General features: G+C 38.6%; 1 protein-coding gene across 1 annotated transcript; it reads left to right on the plus strand.

Annotated features, from left to right (window-relative positions):
* The first annotated feature begins 1,440 nt into the window (after window positions 1–1,440).
* On the plus strand, window positions 1,441–20,652 carry cct6a (chaperonin containing TCP1, subunit 6A (zeta 1)). The gene is made up of 14 exons (XM_081391867.1): window positions 1,441–1,773; window positions 7,214–7,277; window positions 10,027–10,161; window positions 10,241–10,414; window positions 12,051–12,154; window positions 13,134–13,244; window positions 13,347–13,506; window positions 13,977–14,059; window positions 15,117–15,213; window positions 15,287–15,434; window positions 16,524–16,657; window positions 16,763–16,865; window positions 17,815–17,887; window positions 20,326–20,652. Exons 1-14 carry the CDS (start codon window positions 1,637–1,639, stop codon window positions 20,396–20,398), a joined length of 1,596 nt encoding a protein of 531 aa, XP_081247993.1. The 5' UTR covers window positions 1,441–1,636; the 3' UTR covers window positions 20,399–20,652.
* The last annotated feature ends 401 nt before the right edge of the window (window positions 20,653–21,053 follow it).

Here is a 21,053-nt window from a genome sequence, read left to right on the forward strand (position 1 = left end):
GCAGCTGGGATCTGTTTACCATATATATATATATATATGAAAAAATATATATATATATATATATTAAAATATTGAATGTGCCTCCCTACGTCGTTGATTTTAAAAACAAATCTCATTTTTTTCTGCTTTTTTTTGCAGCTGGAAAAAATAATGTCGACAAAAATGGCACTTTGTTGCTTTCAACCACAAGATCTCTTATTTACATATGTGCAACTGGACCATCTCTGCTTAATGGAGTGCATCATGGAGCACATCAAAACTAGTTTGCATTTTAGCACTCCCAGTTCCATCGCCCTGATATTAGAGTGTATTGTTATTGGAAATATACAGTATATTTTTGTAGTATTGGGGGCAATCTTAGCAGAATCAAGAATCTGATTCAAGAGTCTGTGAAAGCTCATTGTTTGGTTAATCGTTGAACATGTGAGTCGTCGGAAGCTCAGTGATGGTGAAGCTGAAGTAGTTTTGAAGTACTCAAGACTGGTCTTGGTCTTCTTGAGAGTTCAGTTTTGAAGGTCTTGGCCTTGACCGCATTTGTACTCGGTCTTGTCTCTGTCTCGGACTAAGAGGACTCAGTATGTTATTTTAAGACATTGAGAAAAAATGTTTTTTTTTGTGAAGTGAAGCTAACTTCTGGGTTAGCCTAAACAAATGTCATGATCACTGCAGCGCTTTATAGTCTCTGGAAATAGTCAAAGCTCTTCTTCTGCCCTATTACATTAAACGTGGCTTTACTGCCATCTAGTGTTCTTTAAGTATTCAACAAATCACATTCATTCTGTGTGAACGATCAAGACTGTCTTAGCTTGAGTTAGTTAGTTATATTGAGTAAATACATACATATTGTATTTATACAGCTGTAAATAAAGCACAAATATGTGCATAAAGTCTTCTGTTTCAGATGTACACCACATTATTATTATTTTTCCCCTTAGACATATTTAAATGTTCTTCTGTTCTTTCTGTTCTGTTGTTTCCGCCACAGAATAAAACATTTTAAAAGATAATTGCGACTTTTTATCTCACAATTGCGAGTTTACATCTCAGAACTGCGAGATATAAAGTCAGAATTCTGATTTTTTTTTCTCGCAATTGCGACTTTATATCACGCAATTCTGACTTTATAACACATAATTGCGATTTTATATCTCGCAATTCTTACATATTTTCTCAGAATTGTGAGATATAAAAAAGACGGACTTTTTTTTTTTTTACCTCAGAATAGTTTATATCTCACAATTCTGACTTTATAACACGCAATTGCCACTTTATGTCATGCAATTCTGACTTTATATCTCCCAATTGCGACTTCATATCTCGCAATTGTGAGAAAAAAGGCAGATTTGTGAGATAAAAAGTCGCAATTATTATTTATTTATTTATTATTCAGTGGCGGAAACAAGCTTCCATAAAGATGTACTGAATGTTCTCGAAAAGTCTGGACTGGACATTAAGCGAGTTTGTAAGTGGAGTGCAGGACAGTAGGGGGCGATACCGCAACACTCCTGATGCCAACCTCCGCCAAACCCCACCGAAGAAGAAGAAGAAGAAGAGGGAGTGGAAGCTTCTAGACGCCTGAACCTCGGCCGCGTCTCTTCCGTTATCCCCGTGACTCTGTGTTCAGGTTTCCAGCAGAATGTCCGCGGTTAAAGCACTAAACCCGAAAGCAGAGGTGGCCCGGGCTCACGCGGCCCTGGCCGTGAACATCAGTGCGGCCCGGGGGCTCCAGGACGTGCTGAAGAGTAACCTGGGGCCGAAGGGAACAATGAAAATGTGAGTTATGTGTCGTGTTGCGCACCGCTTTGTGTTAGCACGTGTTTGTCACCCAGTCATCCGCTAGCCGGCTCAGTCCAACATGTGCTCCGGGATTTACGCACGTTTTCCCCCGTCACTGCGACATGCCAAAATGCAGTGTGTTGCAATGCTCGGAAAATCTGTTTGGTCAATGAAAGTGTGTGTTTTTGAGGCAAGTTTGGACCCATTGGTTGTCAAGAAGTTAGCATCAGTGCTATCCACTCATCGTGACTGTAAACTTGCATTTATAATTAGCAAATCTGGTCTTAGAGCTCGATTCTGTATGCTGTGTGATATGAGTTATTTGTTTAATACATGTTTGCAGTACTTTGGTATCAAGTTTTTAATTGCATGCAGCGGCCAGCCATTTTAATTCAAGAACGCATGAAACAAATAAAATGAATTAAAAAAATGAATGGTTGTCTTAAAAAATAATTGTCCTGGTAATTTAAGTCATGTGACGTTAATCAAAATTAAAAATGCATTTATTTATGAAATGTTGCAGTATTTAATATTAATTATTCGTGTACGTTTTTATTAATGTGCCCTTGTAATGTTTAATCAAAGTAACTCCATCTCCCTTTGAACGACTGATGACATGTTTACTAGCGCGAGGGTGTGGCAACCTGTCAATCATCTCATCACTGTAATGGCTAACAACAATGATTCAGCCAATTACTGATGGACAAAATTAAAAGGTTAGTTCACCCAAAAATAAAAATTGAGTCAATAATTACTTGTTCCAAACACCTTAGACTTTTGTTTATCTTCGTAACACAAATGAAGATCATTTTGATGAATACTGAGAGCTTTCTGTCCCTCCATTGACAGCTACGCAACTACCACTTTGACGCATCAAAAAGTTCATGAATTAAAGCAACACTCCACCGTTTTTTTAAATAGGGCTTATTCACCGTCTTTCCTACATTTAGATAGGTGGGCAAATGCATTTTTGTCTCAGTGCATGCATTGTTTTAGTTTGGAAGCGCCACCGCTAGCTTAGCTTAGCTTAGCATAATGAATGGAATCCTTTGTTGCCAGCTAGCATGTCATGAGTAAAAGTGTTTGCTTAACATGCTAAAACCAGTGAGGTTCATTCTCGTTACGCAGCAGGTTTGAGCTTCAGTCAGAGGTTTGTTCTCGCACGTCAAGCAGGTTCGGTTTATGTTCGCTGATCAATGTTTATATCTGAATAAAAGACTAAATTAAATCTGTTTATCATACAAAAGTGATCGTGTCTCCACTAAAGCCGCTAAATTCATATGGATTAGTTTTACAAATGCACTTTTTGAAGCGTCAAAGTGGTAGTTGCGTAGACTGTCAATGGAGGGACAGAAATCTCTCAGATTTGATCAAAAATATCTTCATTTGTGTTCTGAAGATGAAGGAAAGTCTTACAGGTTTGGAACGACATGAGGGTGAGAAATTAATGACAGAATTTTCATTGTTGGGTGAACAAACACTTTGACAAGCTCTACTTTTTTTTGTTATTGTTTTGGTTTGGCAAGCCGTTTAGGGAAGGAAAGTGTTTCATTGCGACGTTAAAGGTACACTAAGTAACTTTTTTTTGCTTTTGTTCAAAATTAACACTCTAAATGTCAACACATCATCAATTATTCTTTCAAAACGTGTTTTTGTCTTGGCCTGATTCCCTATGGTAAGCCTATTATAAGTAAAGGATAATGTTCTCTCAAAATAACCCCCGACAGGATGATGAGGACCCCGAGGCAAAATTCACGACGCTAATCTGTCATTCTTATACACTGTTTGAAGAGAAAACTAATATTTAAAGATGTTTATTGAAAATGTATTATGCAGATTTTTAAATAGTGTATAGCCTGTGTGTTTCAAAGCAAGGCACTGTGGGAATCACAGGGTACCTCACGATACACGATACATGGCTCACGATACCGATAACATCACGAGACAGCAATTCTGCGATAATCAATATATTGCTAGACAATCCTATAATGATAAATCACAATATCTGTGTAACTATGAAAACAAAATGCCCATGAAAAGGTTAAGTGCAGGATTTCTCTCTTCTTTAAAGTCCAAACTGATAGAAAACAGCACAAAAAGTTTCAGTCTGTAAATTAAATGAAACATTAAGTAAATTAAACATTTTATACTTGTTCTTTTTAAAAGCTTAAACTTTTCTTTGTGTGTAAACTGACACATTTAACTGCTTATCTCAACTTGTTTTATGTAAACCTGCATATATTTCAAAATTTACCAACCTCATTTATCTAAACCTGGGAAAATCTGAGTGTTTACCAGCTTCCTTAAAATAAACCTGGTTTATTAGTAGGGCTGGGTATCGATTCAGATGTCCCAATTCAATTCGATATCGATTCTAAATTCGATTTCAATTCAACTCAATGAATTTATATTTAATTCAAATCCTATATTTATAAAAAAAAGAAAAAAGAAAAGTGAACAAGTTTACAAGTGGTTAAGAAATTAAGACCTGTATATAACTCTTTATTTTTAGGTACATTAAAACAGAATCATATTTACCTGTGCCCTTCCTATTTCATAAAAAAATCACAGCATTTTGCGTCATATAATTGCCTAGGCTTGACATCGCGATTGCGATATGATTAATCGTGCAGCACTAGTTGAGGTTATTTTATGATTAAGATAAAACAAACATAAAATCTCACAGCATTAACTATAAAATGGAGTTTGCAAGCCTGTGAACAGTGGAGGGAAAGTAATACTGGCTTTTGGGTAATAGATAAATAAATATGGAAAAAAATCGATTTGTGGCGTTTGAGAATTAATTTTGAATCGACCACATTTTACAAAACGATTAATCGAAAAATCTTTTTTTTTTTTTTTTTTGCCCAGCCCTATTTATTAGTGTTGTCAAAGGTACCGACTTGGGTATTTTAACTTTTTAAAAATGTGACGATACCAGCATTTCCCTCTAGCGTTTATTCTTAAACGCCTCTGATTGGCCATTGTGTTCACGCGCTCAACACTAATGTCTGTGATTGGCTACAAAGATCAACTCTTCCAAAACAATATGCATTTTTGACGCTTTTCACAGATCGCTTGCTCAGATACACATGGGAGCATCTATTTACAACATGTTTGTCCCATCAGTGGTATAAAAACAGAAGTGGGTCCAGACTTTAGACTCAAACGTGGCTGCGGCGTCTATTATTTTACTCGCACTTCTGTCCGCAATCCTGTTTAAACCCTCTTTGTCTTAGGCTAGTTAACTTGATCATGTTTCCCTCTTCCACGTGTTGAGCGCCGCCTCGAGGAGCCATGAAGAACTGACGCTGGGAGCAGGAAATCTATTTAGAGCGCCTTGTTTTATTAATGATAATATCGATATTTGGCACCAGCATGTCTATTCTTGTTTCCCACGGAGAAGGACAACGATACATCGCCTTATCGAGATTTGGTCGCACCCCTAGTGTACATGCATGTCGCTCATGATCTGGTGTTTATCATCTCAGAGTGGCACAGTCAGCGCTGTGAACTTCATCTGTGTATGCATTTCCAACTTTATTAAAGACAGATGATTACGACGTATCATTAGATGTGTTGCTTTTGTTAAGCTCCTCAGCAATTTGTGTTGTCATGCACACATTTCAGTTTTACTACTTCCATTTCTCACGAGGTGCGCAGGATAATAGTTTTATGATGAGACGTTAGTTTTAAAGTAAAGGAAGAAATTTTCAGCAGGCTGGTATCCAAATAGTTATTGAAGAAAGGGGGGAAAAAATCATTTAAAAATCATTTAACATGAGGGTTCTTAATGGTGTGAAATAAGGGGCATTTAGTTGTAATTATATTCGCATGAGGTTAGGTCAAGAATTGCATGATTGCCGTCTTTGCCTGCCCTTACAAGCTGAAACTCTCACATGGGGAAACACTTCTTTTTAAAAATGGTTTTATATCAGCAGTCATAGTTCCCGTTTCCCTCTTTAAATGATGAACACAGACTACTGTTATTCATCTCACACAGAACATACTTTCTTGTTGGCCTTTGTCTGTTCTCTTTGCAATCTGTTCAAGTGCATCCTTTTATCACGGATCCTGGCGGTAACACGGTTTAACACGGTTGCCTTTCATCGCTGCTAGTTGGTTGACGTCGGCTTGGTGTGTCATGGTCTAAAATCAGTGTGAACCACGGCTTCAATGCGTTAACTGCTTTTGAAGAACTGTTATAACTATATATCAGCGAGCTTTTATAAACACACCAACCAAATTCTTAATAATTTGATAAGTTCTTCAGCAGCGTATAGCAGAATGGTTGTCAAGCGCGGTAATAGTGATGTAAGGAGTCCAAAGTTGTGCGTTTATAGAGTATTTTACAATGGCTTCAAACACTGCTCAGCCAATCATAATCAAAGACTGGAACTCAGTAAATGGATATAAAGTGAATGCACCCACAATAGGGGTGTAACGGTTCACAAAATTCACGGTTCGGTTTGATACGATACACTGGTGTCATGGTTCGGTATGTTTTCGATACAGCAAAAAGAAAGAAATGCCAGAGAAATTTTCTTTTTTTTTTTTTTTTTGAACTAACATCATAAAGTATGATCTTATTTTTACTTTGAGCAATGATGGAGCTATACTTTACCTTTCTTAGGAGCATATAAAACAAAAACAGCTCCTTGAAAAAAATGAAATGTAATATTGTAGTAGTTATAAACAGGTTTATTTTATTTCAGATTTACATTTGAGGGAAGCAATTTTATTTATAATTTCGAAATAAAACTGAGGTAACGTTACTTGAAAGCATTGTACCCTACTATTCCTGCCAAACTTCCATGGTTGCGGTTAGTGTTACTACAGTAAATCCATGGTAAATGTTGCTGATCTGTGCACACCTGATAGTTCATTGATGGCACAATGTTTCTTCCTGGTTTCCACGCACTGTTTGACCCGTTAATAACGGAGAAATGTGAATGCTTCTCACTAGATCTAGCAGCGATGTTATTACTTCTGTGGTGAATTCAAATGCTTTCTTTACTGGATCTCTTATTAGCGCTGTGTAGTAACAGTGTCGCATGATCAAGATCGATTGGCGCTGCATTGGTCCAAACTGTGAAGCACAAAATAATGAATAGCGCAGTTTCGTTCCGCTTTCATTACGTTTGTCATTTTGATGTTGGGCAATGTTGTGGTCGCGCCAGCGTCTCTTACATTATGAGCGCCCTTGTCAAGCACCAACATTTGAAATAAAAAAATTTTGGTCGGCATGAAAAATGGTGCAATGAACCATTTGGTTTGTAATGCGTTCCAAACCGAAAACCTCGTACCGAACGGTTCAATACGAATACGTGTATCGTTACACCCCTAACACACAATAAACGTGGCATCTTGGACATGTGCTCCCTGCAGCACTGACTCAATCCTCTTCTCTATTAAACACGTTCTGTTGGTTTCGCAGGCTTGTGTCCGGTGCAGGAGACATCAAGCTCACCAAAGATGGGAATGTTCTGCTGCATGAGATGGTAAGAGCTTTACTACTAATGATTTAGGAACTTTAGTGTCATATGACATTAACTGTCTATTAATTGTTCCACAGGTGCAAGTGCAATAATTGTTTACGGCGCATTAAACAAGCATGAGAAACATTGTTTAAACTGGGGACTGAATAAGAATTTTAACAAATTTTTTTTAACTATAATATAGTTCTAGAGTGTGTGCTTGCAATCTGGACTTCGCCATGTTGTCAATGTCAATATCGTGTGATCTACCAGTGTCAGTTGCATCACTTCACTGTCATTCATAAATCCTCTCCTGTGGCCTCATGGGATAGTAGTGTCCATCGTATGCATACAATCTCACTTGAAGTATTCGGTCATACGGGTACATTTTACCTACTCTTTTATGAGTACTGTGAATTCGAAGACTTATTTTGTGTCATACTATTTTTCGCCTACTATATAGTAGGGAAGTATGTGAATTCGGATGCAAGCTGAACCAGACTACATGAATAATGACTAAGCGATCTCATTGGCTGCAGGATCAGCTTGTGCCATGCAGTATTGATGTGAGAGCTTGCAGATTGACAGTAAAGGACGGATCAGCCCTCTAGAGTTTCATGATTTGAACTAGTTGAATTATTATTATTATATACCATGTTTATTAGGGGTGGGGGAAAAATCGATTCTTAGATGAATCGCGATTCGGGACGTGGACGATTCTGAATCGATTCACAAATGTCAAAAATCGATTTTCGAAAAAAAAAAAAAAAATTCTAATAACGTAACATTGATGGAACGCAAAAGGCGGAACTCTGAAGCGGACGTGCACGTGCGCGGACAGTCTGTGGCGTGCACATAACAGAGACGCGCACATAACGGACGCATGATGGCTGAGCGCCAAATGTGCAATGCCAGTCACAAAAAGTTACATTTTGACTGTAAGTTACTCTCTGCAGATGTTCATTCACTTTCTTTGTATAAGCTGTTTTTGATTGTGGTATACAGCAAACATTTCAAGTCATAACTCTTTATTATTTAGTTGTGTACTATAAGTCAAGAGCGACTTTATATGTTACTAATTATTCAGAATATGCATAAGTCCACAAGCATTATACGTTATGATAGCTTCTGGTACATAATTCTATATTTTTGAACGAAAACTGTTTGTGAATTTGCTACAGCAAAATGTATGCTGAAGAATACAGATATGTATTCTGAAGAATACATATCTGAAGAATAAAGAATATGCTGAAGTTTGTATTAATTTACTACAAGTATGCTGCTAGTACAAGCACACATTTATTTTCCTGTTGGTTCTCAGCAATGTTGGGACATATGCTGGCAAATGTAACCATACAGTTGACTTGCCAAATCACTTCCATTTGTTTTATTAATAAAATTAATATAGGAAGTATTAGAAGTAAGTTCGTTATGGGTCATCATAAATACTTTGCTTTAAAAGTACCAAGTAAAAACATTTTTTCAATGTTTTTGATAAAAGGCACTTCTCTGAGAATTGAACTTAATAAATGTGAAAAAGACACTTTAATGTCTGTCATTATGTTTGTCATTCTGTATAGCAAAGCAGATGAGAGTAGATCATGATCAGAAACCTGATTAGAAATCATTATGAATAAAATCGTATTGTTTTGAATCGAAAATCTTTTTGAATCGAAAATCGATTTTGAATCGAATCGTGGCCTCAAGAATCGGAATCGAATCGTGAGATGGTAAAAGATTCCCACCCCTAATGTTTATTATTATTATTATTATTATATACTAGGGCTGTTTTCGACTAAGGATTTTCATAGTCGAATCTGATTCGTTAGATTTTGCCGTAGTCGACTGATAGTCTAACCTTTTTCTTTTTTTTTTTTAGATAGCAGCTAGATTTTTTCCATTTCAAACAAAAGAGCTAAAAAACACATATATATCACACATATATCATAACATTTCATAAACATGAGGAGCAATATGAGAGAGAAATTTGGTGATAGTTGTTTAGGTACATTAAACCACGTAAAGCTTTTTAACGCACATGAGAACCGTGTGGAGTCAACTCACAGCCGCTCCGCTGCCCTGCTGAAAATGTGAAGCAGAAACGCTTAATATCAGATAACGTCCATAATAATTGGACTCTGGGTTCGATTTTTTTGACCATTTTCAGTGGTTATGAGGAGCAATATGAGAGGGAAATTTGGTAATCATTGTTTAGGTACATTAAACCACGTAAAGCTTTTTAACGCACATGAGAACCGTGTGGAGTCAACTCACAGCCGCTCCGCAGCCCTGCTGAAAATGTGAAGCAGATTTTTGAATACATTTTTATTTATTTACATTAGTAAGCTACAGGACATCGTCTTTCAAAACATGACCTGCGCGAAAGCGAAAAAATAAAATAAAAATGGTACCCAGCCCTTCTGAAAATGCGAATGCGTCTCTGTCCCCAGCACATTTCAAACCAAACTGACGCCCATGTAGTCGAATCAGACCTCTCCGAATCGAATCATCGAATCCTCGACTATTAGAAGTCAGCCCTATTATATACCATGTTTATAAAATGATTACATTAGTCTGAGCGTGAATCTCTGGGTGGCGAAACCTCAGGTGCTGCAACACATCAGATGTGTTCGTCACAGTTGCTGACACTATTTGTCTGTGCATTATATTTAGTTTTTTGGTCTGTGAAGGATCATTAATTCCCTGTTATTCAAGCCACTCTCTGAAATTGCATATGTTCTTGATATTTATTTTTCTTTTATTATTTTTCCAGCAAATCCAGCATCCCACTGCTTCATTGATTGCCAAGGTGGCCACAGCCCAGGATGACATCACGGGAGATGGCACAACATCTAACGTGCTCATCATTGGAGAGCTCCTCAAGCAGGCGGACCTCTATGTTTCTGAGGTTTACATGCGCTTCTCATATTTTTGTCTTTGTGACGAGTCCTGTTCCTCATTTAAACCGGTCTTGTACTTGTCTGAAGGGTCTTCACCCCAGGGTGATCGCCGAGGGGTTTGAGGCTGCGAAGGAAAAAGCCCTTGAGGTGCTGGAAGAGGTAAAGGTCGTGAAGGAGATGGACAGAGAGACTCTCATCCATGTAGCCAGGACCTCACTCAGAACCAAGGTCCACGTGGAGTTGGCCGATTTACTAACAGAGGTGAGAAACATTGTTTGAATATCTAACGTTTTCAACCAGTTATGATGATAGAACAGAAAATCATTTTAACATGGGGAGGAAAAAAAAAGGATTTGTTGCTTGTCACTGGATCACAAGTTGTGCCCATGGCATCGTCTTCAAAGGGGACATGAAATGATAAAATCTAAATGTCCTTAGATTAAGTTTAGAATATGATTTTTTTTTTTTTTTTTGCCACTAGACGTGTGCTGAGAGACAGTAAAACAATATATCCAGATATTATCATGTGCACTTAAAACATGCATTCTTAAATTTAAATAATTTGTAAATAGGAATTATTCCCTGCATTTTTAAGTCAAGTCATCTTCATTTATATAGCGCTTTTAACAATGTAGATTGTTTCAAAGCAGCTTTACAGAGATAAACGTATCATTTAAGGTAACAGAGATTGTTTTGGCTTTACAGTGGTTCTTTAGTAAAGTTATTTTCCAGCTAAGGTTAGTTGTGATTGATTCGCTTCCGTCGCAACAATCATTTGTTATTAAATTTGGGGCCGCTAAGACGACACAATTCTCTCTACACAGACTTTAAACGCGAACCTGTGAGAAACGCTGATGGCGTTCACATGCGCTTTGCATTCTGTGCATTACAAGTGCACAGAAAATGTGAGTGATTCCTTCAGAGTGAACACGAGTGAATCTGACTGCAGTAGATGTGAAAGAAATGTATAAAAATTATTTAAGCCAGCTCAAATACCTGTGTTTACATCCTGTTTTTCGGTTGAAGTCCAAAGTAGTCGATTGCCGAGTTCACGCGCATAGGTTTAGTTACCTATGATCACGCGCGTGAACTCTGCAATCGACTACTTTGGACTTCACTTCTCTGTATTGACAGCACTCCAAATGTACAAAAAAATGAGCTCAATGTTAAAATTGACCGGAGTTCTCCTTTAAAATGTCATCAAGTGCTAAACATAGTAGCAACATGCTAGCTACATTTAGCTAAGTGTTAAAGAATGCTATTAATTCCATGAACGTTTGGGCTGCTGTTACTCAAACGTGAAGTTTGGAGATGATTGGATGTTTGAGTCCTGGCCTGAAGACATCTACATGCCAATATTCAGTTATTGTTGTAGCGCCACCTGCTGGCAACAGGAAGTTACATGTTTAATATTGTCATGCACTCCTATTATAATTTTAAAATATTCCAGCAAGTGTTAAACATGCTAGAAACATGTTTTTCCACTGCTTGCAGATTTAATAATAGTTTTAGAACTATATACAGATACATTTTTTACCATGTTTTACCATTCCACGCCTCAAGTCTCGCATATGTTTGATACCAAATCCGGTCCTATCACAGCTCTGGCTCTCTCGAGCATCAAAACATCATGCATACTGTGGGGAGGGTGTGAATATAGTGCGACGCAGTTTATCAGTCACCGCACTGGGCATTTATTTGCTTTTCTGAAAGACCTAACAGCCTCTGAAACAGAGTATGGATAATGATTTTCACAAATTTGATTGGTGCAAAAACTTTACTGACTTCATAAGATACATAAAGATCTGAAAATGCATTTCATGACCCCTTTAATATGATAAAAATGAATTGGATAGGACATCTTTCCCCTGTACACTTACATGTGCTTTTACTTCAGGCTGTGGTGGACGCTGTGCTGGCCATCAGGAAACCCAACGAGCCCATCGACCTCTACATGGTGGAGATCATGGAGATGAGGCACAAAACCGACAGCGATACACAGTAAGACTCAGAATCGTTTTACTCTCTTGTGTGGATTGTAGGCTTCCTTAAAGAAAACGTTCTCAAAAATGAAATTGTGTAAAGTGGTAAATTGTTTTGAACATGACAGAAGGACTTCTGTAGTGTGTAGCACAGAATATTTGAGATGAATATCCTGGGCAGTTTTTTCCATATAACAGAAGAGAATGATGATTGGGGGATTGGCTTGTGGGCTATATTCCAAGTCTATGTGAAAAACATGCCTTGCATTTTTGTTGCAGTGCAGTTTTTATTGACAAGCTCATCCAGATCAAAACGTTTCACCAACTCTTTCTCCACAGACATGAGCATTAAGTGGCTTAGTCTCTCATCTCCCATTGTTGTCCTCAGATAAGGTTTTTTCTTTTCTTTATTGCTTCTTCCATTCTCCTGATTGCTATTTAATTTCTTCGTAAAAAAAAAAAAACATCCAGGGAAGAAAGGAATTTCATAAATCAATAATTCGTGTTGAATTGCTCCTGTAAACTGCATATATGACAAACAAAGAACTACACGGATGCATATATATCATAACGATCTATCAATGAATACACACGTTGTCCTCTGCTTTTGTTCTGACGCTGCGGAGATAACACTGGGAGGAGCCGGTTTCATATGTTTTAAAGGTGACTGAGGCGATCACGTATAGTGTACAGTTAATAGTAAATATTTAGGGGGGTTAAAGCCCTCCTAAAATCTTTAACGAGCATCATCATTAGCTGATGTTTTATCTGAACTCTGACTGCCATACGCAAACGCCGCCCCTGGTGCTATGCCAGTTTCATGGTTCACGGAAAAAGAAGAAATGTCTTTGCTTGAGCTTGAATTTCTGGCCTCTGCTGGTTTATATTTATCTATAAAGTCCCCTTGATTTCCCTGTAATAAAAGTAACTCGGGTGTGGAATCAACAGGGGTTGCAGCACTTACATTTACAACTGTGTCTGTGTTTGTTTATTCTCAGGCTGATCAGAGGACTGGTGTTGGACCATGGATCCAGACACCCTGACATGAAGAAGAGGGTGGAGGACGCTTTTATTCTCACTTGCAACGTTTCTTTGGAATATGAGAAAACGTAGGCTTTACAAATGTTCATTTTTACAGTAGGTTATACTGGGTGTTGCTAATTATCTATGAATTAGGAGATCTGTAATGAAACGATTGCCTGTTTTCACAGAGAAGTGAACTCTGGGTTCTTCTACAAGAGTGCAGATGAGAGAGACAAGCTGGTCAAGGCTGAAAGGAAGTTCATTGAAGATCGTGTGAAGAAAATAATTGATCTAAAGAATAAAGTGTGTGGAGACACTAAGAAAGGCTTTGTGGTCCTCAATCAGAAGGTAATGTAATTATTTTAGTTTGTAGAAGAAATGATTTTGAATCGATTTATATACCCTTCTTAATTATATTCTCTAAGGCAAGCATCACTATTAGTATTGGCCATACTTGGGGTTAGTAAACCGCCTCTCCGAATTAAAGGCAGGGCTTTTGTACAGGTGAAGTTCAGCCACATAATCATAGTCATTATTATCAGTCATTATTACGAGTCATTATTGAAATTAAATTGGCTTGAGTAATTTGCTTTTGACAGTGTATAAAAAATACTGAGACGGTTGTTTGACCACCTGATAAGCTGAGACAAGCACTACTCACATTTTCATGACATGTAGAAAGTTTTTATTTTTGAAAACAGAATTGCAAAATTACACTTCATTACATTACATGTTTTAATCAGACAAGTGGAGTGTCTGTTCTTTAACTTTTCCAGCTTGCTAATCACTTAGTTTTAACATAAATGTATTTTGTACAGGGTATTGATCCATTTTCTCTGGATGCTTTGGCTAAAGAGGGGATTGTGGCTCTGCGCCGAGCAAAGAGGAGGAACATGGAAAGGTATGAGAATGATGTTAGGCAGGGGTGTACCGATACCCCTTTTAATTCTCATGCAAAAGTTTCTTTTCTGCTTAACTGACTGGTATTTCTCATGTATAAATAAACATTAAATATGCAACTTGAATATATATAGAACACATACCTTTGAATAATATTTTCAGGTTAAACAATAGGGGCTTTCGCACCGGAGGAACCTTTTCATAGTTCCTAGAACTATTGGAGGAAGTACCTGTTTTTTGGCATGTTCGCACCGTAGGAAATGGGAACGATGTTAGTTCTAGGAACGCCTTTAGGGGGAACTTAATTAGCTCCTACTTCAGAGCAGGGTCAAAACCAGCACAATAGGAACTGCCAGTGATGTAAGTGAAGCGCTGATCGCCGAACGCACGCAAAACACCAGCACTCGCCATTTAAAAAAAAAGTTGTGTACAGCCTATCTATTTACTCTACAGACTAACTCTATAAACACGGACAACAGTGATAGAAGGACCTCTTAACCTTTACGCTGAGGAGAAAATTCAACGCAACTTTGAGGGGACCAATCGAAACATGATGGCGTATTTCAGCTCGGCTAGCGACATTGGGCATCAACCACACAGCAAACGCTAATATTCTTTCATATACAGTTTAATTTTCATATACTGGTGGAAAATGTGAGGAACATTAGTTCTCGGGGAACCACCCTAGTGGCTAGTTCCTGTAACTACCCAGTGCGAAAGTCTGTGAAATAAGGTTTAGCACATTATTTCACAGAATATCCGTCACATTTTTTTCAACATCTGAAACGTGCTGTGACTTATTCCAAAGTGACTTATATAATGCATGGTTTAATCACTGTTATGATTATGAGAGGGTTCTTGGGGAAATGTTCCACCCAATAAGGCGCCCATGACTTACACTATCAAAAAACAACCAGCACAATACAATTTTATAGGTTTATGTCAAGTGTAACTGTTTTATTTATTAAAACAATGTAAAAATTGTAAAGTTTAAACATTTTTGTCAATTTAAAACCAAAATCCATCTTACTATTCCAAACATGTTCTCTTCCCATAAGGCTGTCTCTGGCATGCGGCGGCATAGCTATGAACTCGGTGGACGATCTCACGCCGGAGTGTTTGGGACATGCTGGGCTTGTGTATGAGCACACACTGGTGAGTGAACTAAACTCTGAACAACAGTCTGAATGTCAGCTCACAGTCGCTTATGTTTGGCTCTCTGTATCAGGGAGAGGAGAAGTACACGTTCATTGAGAAGTGTGGAAACCCTCGCTCCGTGACCCTGCTGGTGAAAGGGCCCAACAAGCACACGCTCACACAGATCAAAGATGCGGTCCGAGACGGGCTCCGGGCCGTCAAAAACGCCATTGAAGATGGTAAGGAAACAATCCTTCAAACTTTAAAGGGGTGGTATGATGCCCTTTTCACAAGATGTAAAATAAGTCTCTGATGTCCCCAGAGTGTGAATGTGAAGTTTTAGCTCAAAATATCCCACAGATATTTTTATATAGCATGTTAAAGTTGCCACTTTTTGAGGGTGTGCAAAAACGCACCGTTTTTGTGTCTGTCCCATTAAATGCAAATGAGCTGATGCTCCCGGCGCAGAGGGCGGAGCTTCAAGAGCTCGTGTCCTGAAACTTTCAAAAACGTTTAGTCTTATGTTCAAACCGGAGTCAGACAAAGATGGAGAGACTAAAGAAGTGACAACATTTTTGAATGGTTAGTTGATGAGTTTATGTAGCTTATGTGTAGTTATCTTCTAGTCATTGATTAGCATATTCTGCCTTGATAATCTATAAATCGTGTTCCGGGGGCGGGGTTTATGTAAATTCTAGGGTTGGTGATGTCACTAACCCGGGAGGAATGTGGTGTAGTCTCTACCAGCCGTTTGTTGTAGTCCTTAAAAAGCGATTTCTTTAAAAGAAAATATCTCCCTTTGCTTAGAACTTTGAGCGTTGTTACTTTGCAGATGTTGTTTATGCTCAAACAGCAACATTACACACTAACTAAAGTTAGAAAAGTGAAATCATAATCAACCGACCCTTTAAAGAACATTATGGTTATTACCGAAAATTAAAGATAATATCCCATTTCATATTGAAGAACCGTTTTAGTAATCCTAGTAAAGTTGACAGTCCAGTCTGAGTCAGGTGGCGTTTTCTTCAGTCGATTTGGTTAAACACATTATTTCTGAGCATCCCTATTTTAATCACTTCCTGTGTAGAGGAATACGTCATAAGATAGACTAGTTTTAGCATACACTTGTTCAATTACCCTCCGTTTGATTACAACATAATCACGTAAATGTAAAACAATTCCAAATGCCTTTAAAACTCCTTAAATGAGTGGCAATGAAAGTGTTTTTCACGATCACCTCACTAAAACGGCTAATTGTAATGCTAGCTAGAGGACCTGTGTGGACTATAGTGGTGTTTTCCTCATCTGGGGTGTGTGTGTGTTTGCAGGATCTGTTGTGGCCGGGGCCGGTGCGTTTGAGGTGGCTGTAGCGAACGCTTTGGTCAATCATAAGCCCAAAGTAAAGGGCCGTGCCCAGCTGGGGGTGCAGGCGTTTGCTGATGCCCTCCTCGTCATCCCCAAGGTACTGGACAAACTGCAGGACAATGTGTGCGCTGTGTAAAGCACTTGAATCAACAAGCTTTTTGTGTAAAGGAGCCTTTGACTGAAGCTTATCTCCTTTTCAAAGGTTCTGGCTCAGAACTCAGGCTACGACCCTCAAGAGACTCTTGTGAAGCTCCAGAGTGAATTCAAAGAGACCGGACAACTGGTGGGAGTGAACCTGAACACAGGCATGTCTCTCTCTATCTCTCTCTCTCAGCTATATCAGCTATATCACACTTTCCCCTGGCTAGGGCTGCCGATAAAGATAATTATCACAATATGATGGTTTTAACTGTTTATCATGATCTAAATGTACGCTGCTACGGAAGACCAATGGTTAATTTTAATAACCTAATTTATGTTAAAATTACAAAATTCTGACTTTTGAGTTGTTACCATTTTTACAGATGTAACCGTTTTTGTTAATGAACATAAATGTACGTCTTTCTTCATCCAAACTCAAGCTGCTGCTACTACTGTCAAGCGAGCATTTCTAAGAGATGAAACATGTAATATTATTAATAGTGCAGCCTGAGTCAGGCAACACAAACATGTTTCATGACACGAAACACTATCACCCGTTAGCACATGCAGCAACTAAGACATACATTTTTCTATTTAGATATTTATTTTAAGGAAAAATTACTAAGAACGAGTAAATCAGAAACGTGAAGTGTTTGTCATGTTCTGACAATAAAGAGCAGTTTAACACCACAATTAATGGTTTGGTTCGACAACTTTCAAACTTTTTGCCTTTAAACTTATGATTAAAATCAAATTTTCTTTTTCTGATTATCAAAATCGACTGATATGAACTTTTTTATCGTGATACATTTTTTTGGCCTCATCGCCCAGCTCTACCCCCGGCTGACCTGTTATCCAGCAAACACGAGTTGAAGTGTCTGCCCAGCGTTTTTCCTATTATCCAGTAGAGTTAGTTATTGCTTTTAAAGCCATTATCCATTCCTTTCCAAATAAGACATTTGGCTTTTGTGCACATTCCTATGTGTGTGTGTGTGTTAAATGTGAACTACTCTCTCCACCTGTGAGCTCATTTCGGATGTATTTTGGAAGAGAACATCTGCATCCTTGTGTGTCTGGTTTAATATCAGTGGTGTGTGTGCTGCTTTGTTGCAGGTGAACCTATGGTTGCAGGAGAGGCCGGTGTGTGGGACAACTACTGTGTGAAGAAGCAACTGCTCCACTCCTGGTGAGACCCGTTACTCTATAGTTAATGCTGTCAGATCCCATCTGCACTCTTTTACTTCACTAGACATTTGTGACCTGTGCTGGCAAGATGCAGAACACGAAATCCAGGGGGAGGAGTTGGATCCAGATCCAACTCCTCCCACCTTAAATATAGAGACAGAGCGCAACGTGTCATAATCTGAAGACCACGCCCACCGGGGGGAAAACAGTCCAGCGGTCTCCATTGACTTTGCATTGCGAGAGACTGCCTCCTTGTCATTTCTTGCTTCTAACAAAAGACAGAATAATGCCTAAAAGCTGCTATGTGACAAGGTGTACAGCAAACAAGCTAAACAACCCAGAAATAAGTTTTCATAAGCTGTCGACCCCAAAAAACGAGCGTTTGAGGACATAAAAGTGGATACAGGCTGGAACAAATGGGTAAATTGTGGGATCCTGACACTCGGTATGCACTAAAAATACACTACGTGTGCAGTAAGTTAAACATTTGGTCACTGGTGAGTCAAATATCCAAATGTCAGCTTTATATATTATATTTCTGTAAGATAAACTATCCTGTGTAGCCGATTACGGTCTCCTCCAGCGGACGTACGTTAGTTCTCAGAGTAATGAGACACGTGACGCTCTGTCTCAACTGCCTGTATCCACTTTTATGTCCTAAACACTCGTTTTTTGGGGTCGATAGCTAATAAAAACGTATTTCTGGGTTGGTTAGCTTGTTTGCTGTACACCTTGTCACATAGCAGCTTTTAGCCATTTTTCTGTCTTTTGTTAGAAGCAAGAAATGACAAGGAGGCAGCCTCTCGCAATGCAAAGTCAATGGAGACGTTTTGATTGTTTTCCCCCCGGGTGTGGGCGTGGCCTATATGCGCTCGGTCTCTATAGAGCTGGTAAGTCCCGCCCATCCGTAAAACCCCGCTGGACCTCTAGGTTGAAAAATCGTCAATGCAAGTGAATGTGAGAAATTAATAATTTTCTGGTCCCGTTTGAATTGTGCCATGAATGTGAACATATGTTGTCTGTGAATGTTTTATATAATTTTTCATGTTACGAGTTTGACAGTATATTGTATGATTCTTTGGCTAGCAGTTTTGGAAAAGACATAACGAGAAAGACTACTTGTCGCCTATGTGACGTCACCCCATAACACATTTTCCCTCCACTTGTCAAATCACGGTGCTAATGCTGCGATAATCTATGGAGACAGATCGAGATGCCTGTGTGTTTTGTACCCAAATGTGACCATTCAAACCAAATGGGCCGTTCTTTCTTCAGAAACGCGTCGAAAGCAGCGAAGAGTTGTAGTCAACAAGGTGCTCTCACACAAAGTCTAACCGTATCAAACTTCTACCCGCTAAATTGTAGCATTCTTTACACGAAAAATTATATTAAAAATTCACAGACAACATATGTTCACATTCATGGCAAAATTCAAACGGGACCAGAAAATAATTATTTTCTCACATTCCCTTGCATTGACGAGTTTTCAACCTAGAGGTCCAGGGGGGTTTTACGGATGGGCGGGACTTACCAGCTCTATACCTAAACCTACCCATCTCCACCCCCTGATCCCTAAACCCACCCCTAAACCTACCAATCTCCACCCCTTATATCTGGATCTAACTCCGCCCCCTGGATCTCATGTACTGCAGTAAGGTGCTACTGTAATTTCAGGCAAAACAAGTGAAAAATGTCCATTTTGAGGTTAGACAGAGCGCAATCCCGATATACACATACTGTAACAGAATTACGGTCTTGGAATGTATTCTTGCAAACATTATCTGTTATGTCTTAAATAAATGTTTGGCTAACTGTTCGGGGAAAATCATCTGATGTGTAACATTATATTACATCCAGGGGTACAGTAGGTCTGAATATATATAGGCTGTTTGTTCATTTAGTTATTTTTTAAATGTTAATCAAACAATTGTGGTACCGTGGAAAACAATTTTTTTTATTTTTTTTTTGTGGAAAATTTTATTTGGCACACCAAAATAAATAAAATATCTATAGGAAATATATATAGTGTTATTAGCAGGGGATTTAGGGTATGGTTGCTAGGTGATTTTTGTTTTGAAACCTTCAGGAAACTTTAACTTGATTTTTCTCAAAATGGACTATTGACTTCAAACAGGTTTAGCGCAGTCATTTTTTTGTCTGATTCAAACAAATCATATATTTTAAAGATTATTTCTTTAATAGAGAATGTGGAAATAACTCATTTGTGAAAATGTGCTCGTTGCGACTCATTTTGCCAGCACTGGTCACATTTAGTTATATAGCCATATACTCTTTTTAACCATGGTTTGGAGGAGGCATGTATAGGTTTTACCTGAGGTCAGCATGAGGTTAAATAAAAAATAAACGGTCTGGACAATTCTCTATTTCTGCAATGTTTTGATTGAGTCTCATCTCTCTTTTTCTCTGTCGTCTGCACAGCACTGTAATCGCCAGTAACATCCTTCTGGTTGATGAGATCATGAGAGCTGGCATGTCTTCACTCAAGGGATAGTCCACCACCATCATCATCATCATCATCATCATCCTCCCGCCTGGACTCAAGACCACAATCCTAGGCTGTTGGATTACAAACAACATATGTGTCTGCTCATTGTACGTGTCCAAGCAGTTTTGTCCATTTCTATGACCTAGGAAATGTTACTCCTTCCAGTCAGTCGGTTTATTTAAGAAATTGTTGCATAAGCACTGAATTGCAATACACACTTTCTTTTGTACCCATTAAACGTTTTGCTTTTTTTGTGCGAATTCTTTAGCATGTGTGAACTGAGCATGAGCTACCAGTCAAATCAAGAATATCCATTTGAGTGCATTCATTTGTGTGTGTATAGAAACTGTTACTAGAGCCCCTTTCACACAGAGATTCCGGAAAATACACGGATAATGTGTCCCGGGATGGTCTGATTTTGGTTCATTCACACTGCCAGTGGTTTTCCGGAATCTGTGAGTGCGTTCACACACATCCCGTAAAGACATGTGACGTCAGGATGTGGTGTGGAAAGGCCAGTCTAATCTTTCCATTGTAGTCGTCTTCAGTTTACTAATAATCTGTGCTTTCGATCTCCAGAAACCACTCTCAAGCTTTTTCTCCCGGATTCGGTCGTACACTAACGCATCGCGTACCGTTCCACAAAGCTTCAGCGCGGATA

The sequence above is a fragment of the Scardinius erythrophthalmus genome, assembly GCF_964197995.2.
Source record: "Scardinius erythrophthalmus genome assembly, chromosome: 17".
Taxonomy (NCBI): domain Eukaryota; kingdom Metazoa; phylum Chordata; class Actinopteri; order Cypriniformes; family Leuciscidae; genus Scardinius; species Scardinius erythrophthalmus.

Excerpts from the sequence above, each read along its gene's own strand:
- cct6a (XM_081391867.1), top strand. The coding sequence starts at position 1,637 with ATGTCCGCGGTTAAAGCACTAAACCCGAAAGCAGAGGTGGCCCGGGCT. Across the intron at positions 10,162-10,240 it reads CGGACCTCTATGTTTCTGAG|GGTCTTCACCCCAGGGTGAT; the intron begins GTTTACATGCGC and ends ACTTGTCTGAAG. Across the intron at positions 16,658-16,762 it reads CCCTCCTCGTCATCCCCAAG|GTTCTGGCTCAGAACTCAGG; the intron begins GTACTGGACAAA and ends TCCTTTTCAAAG.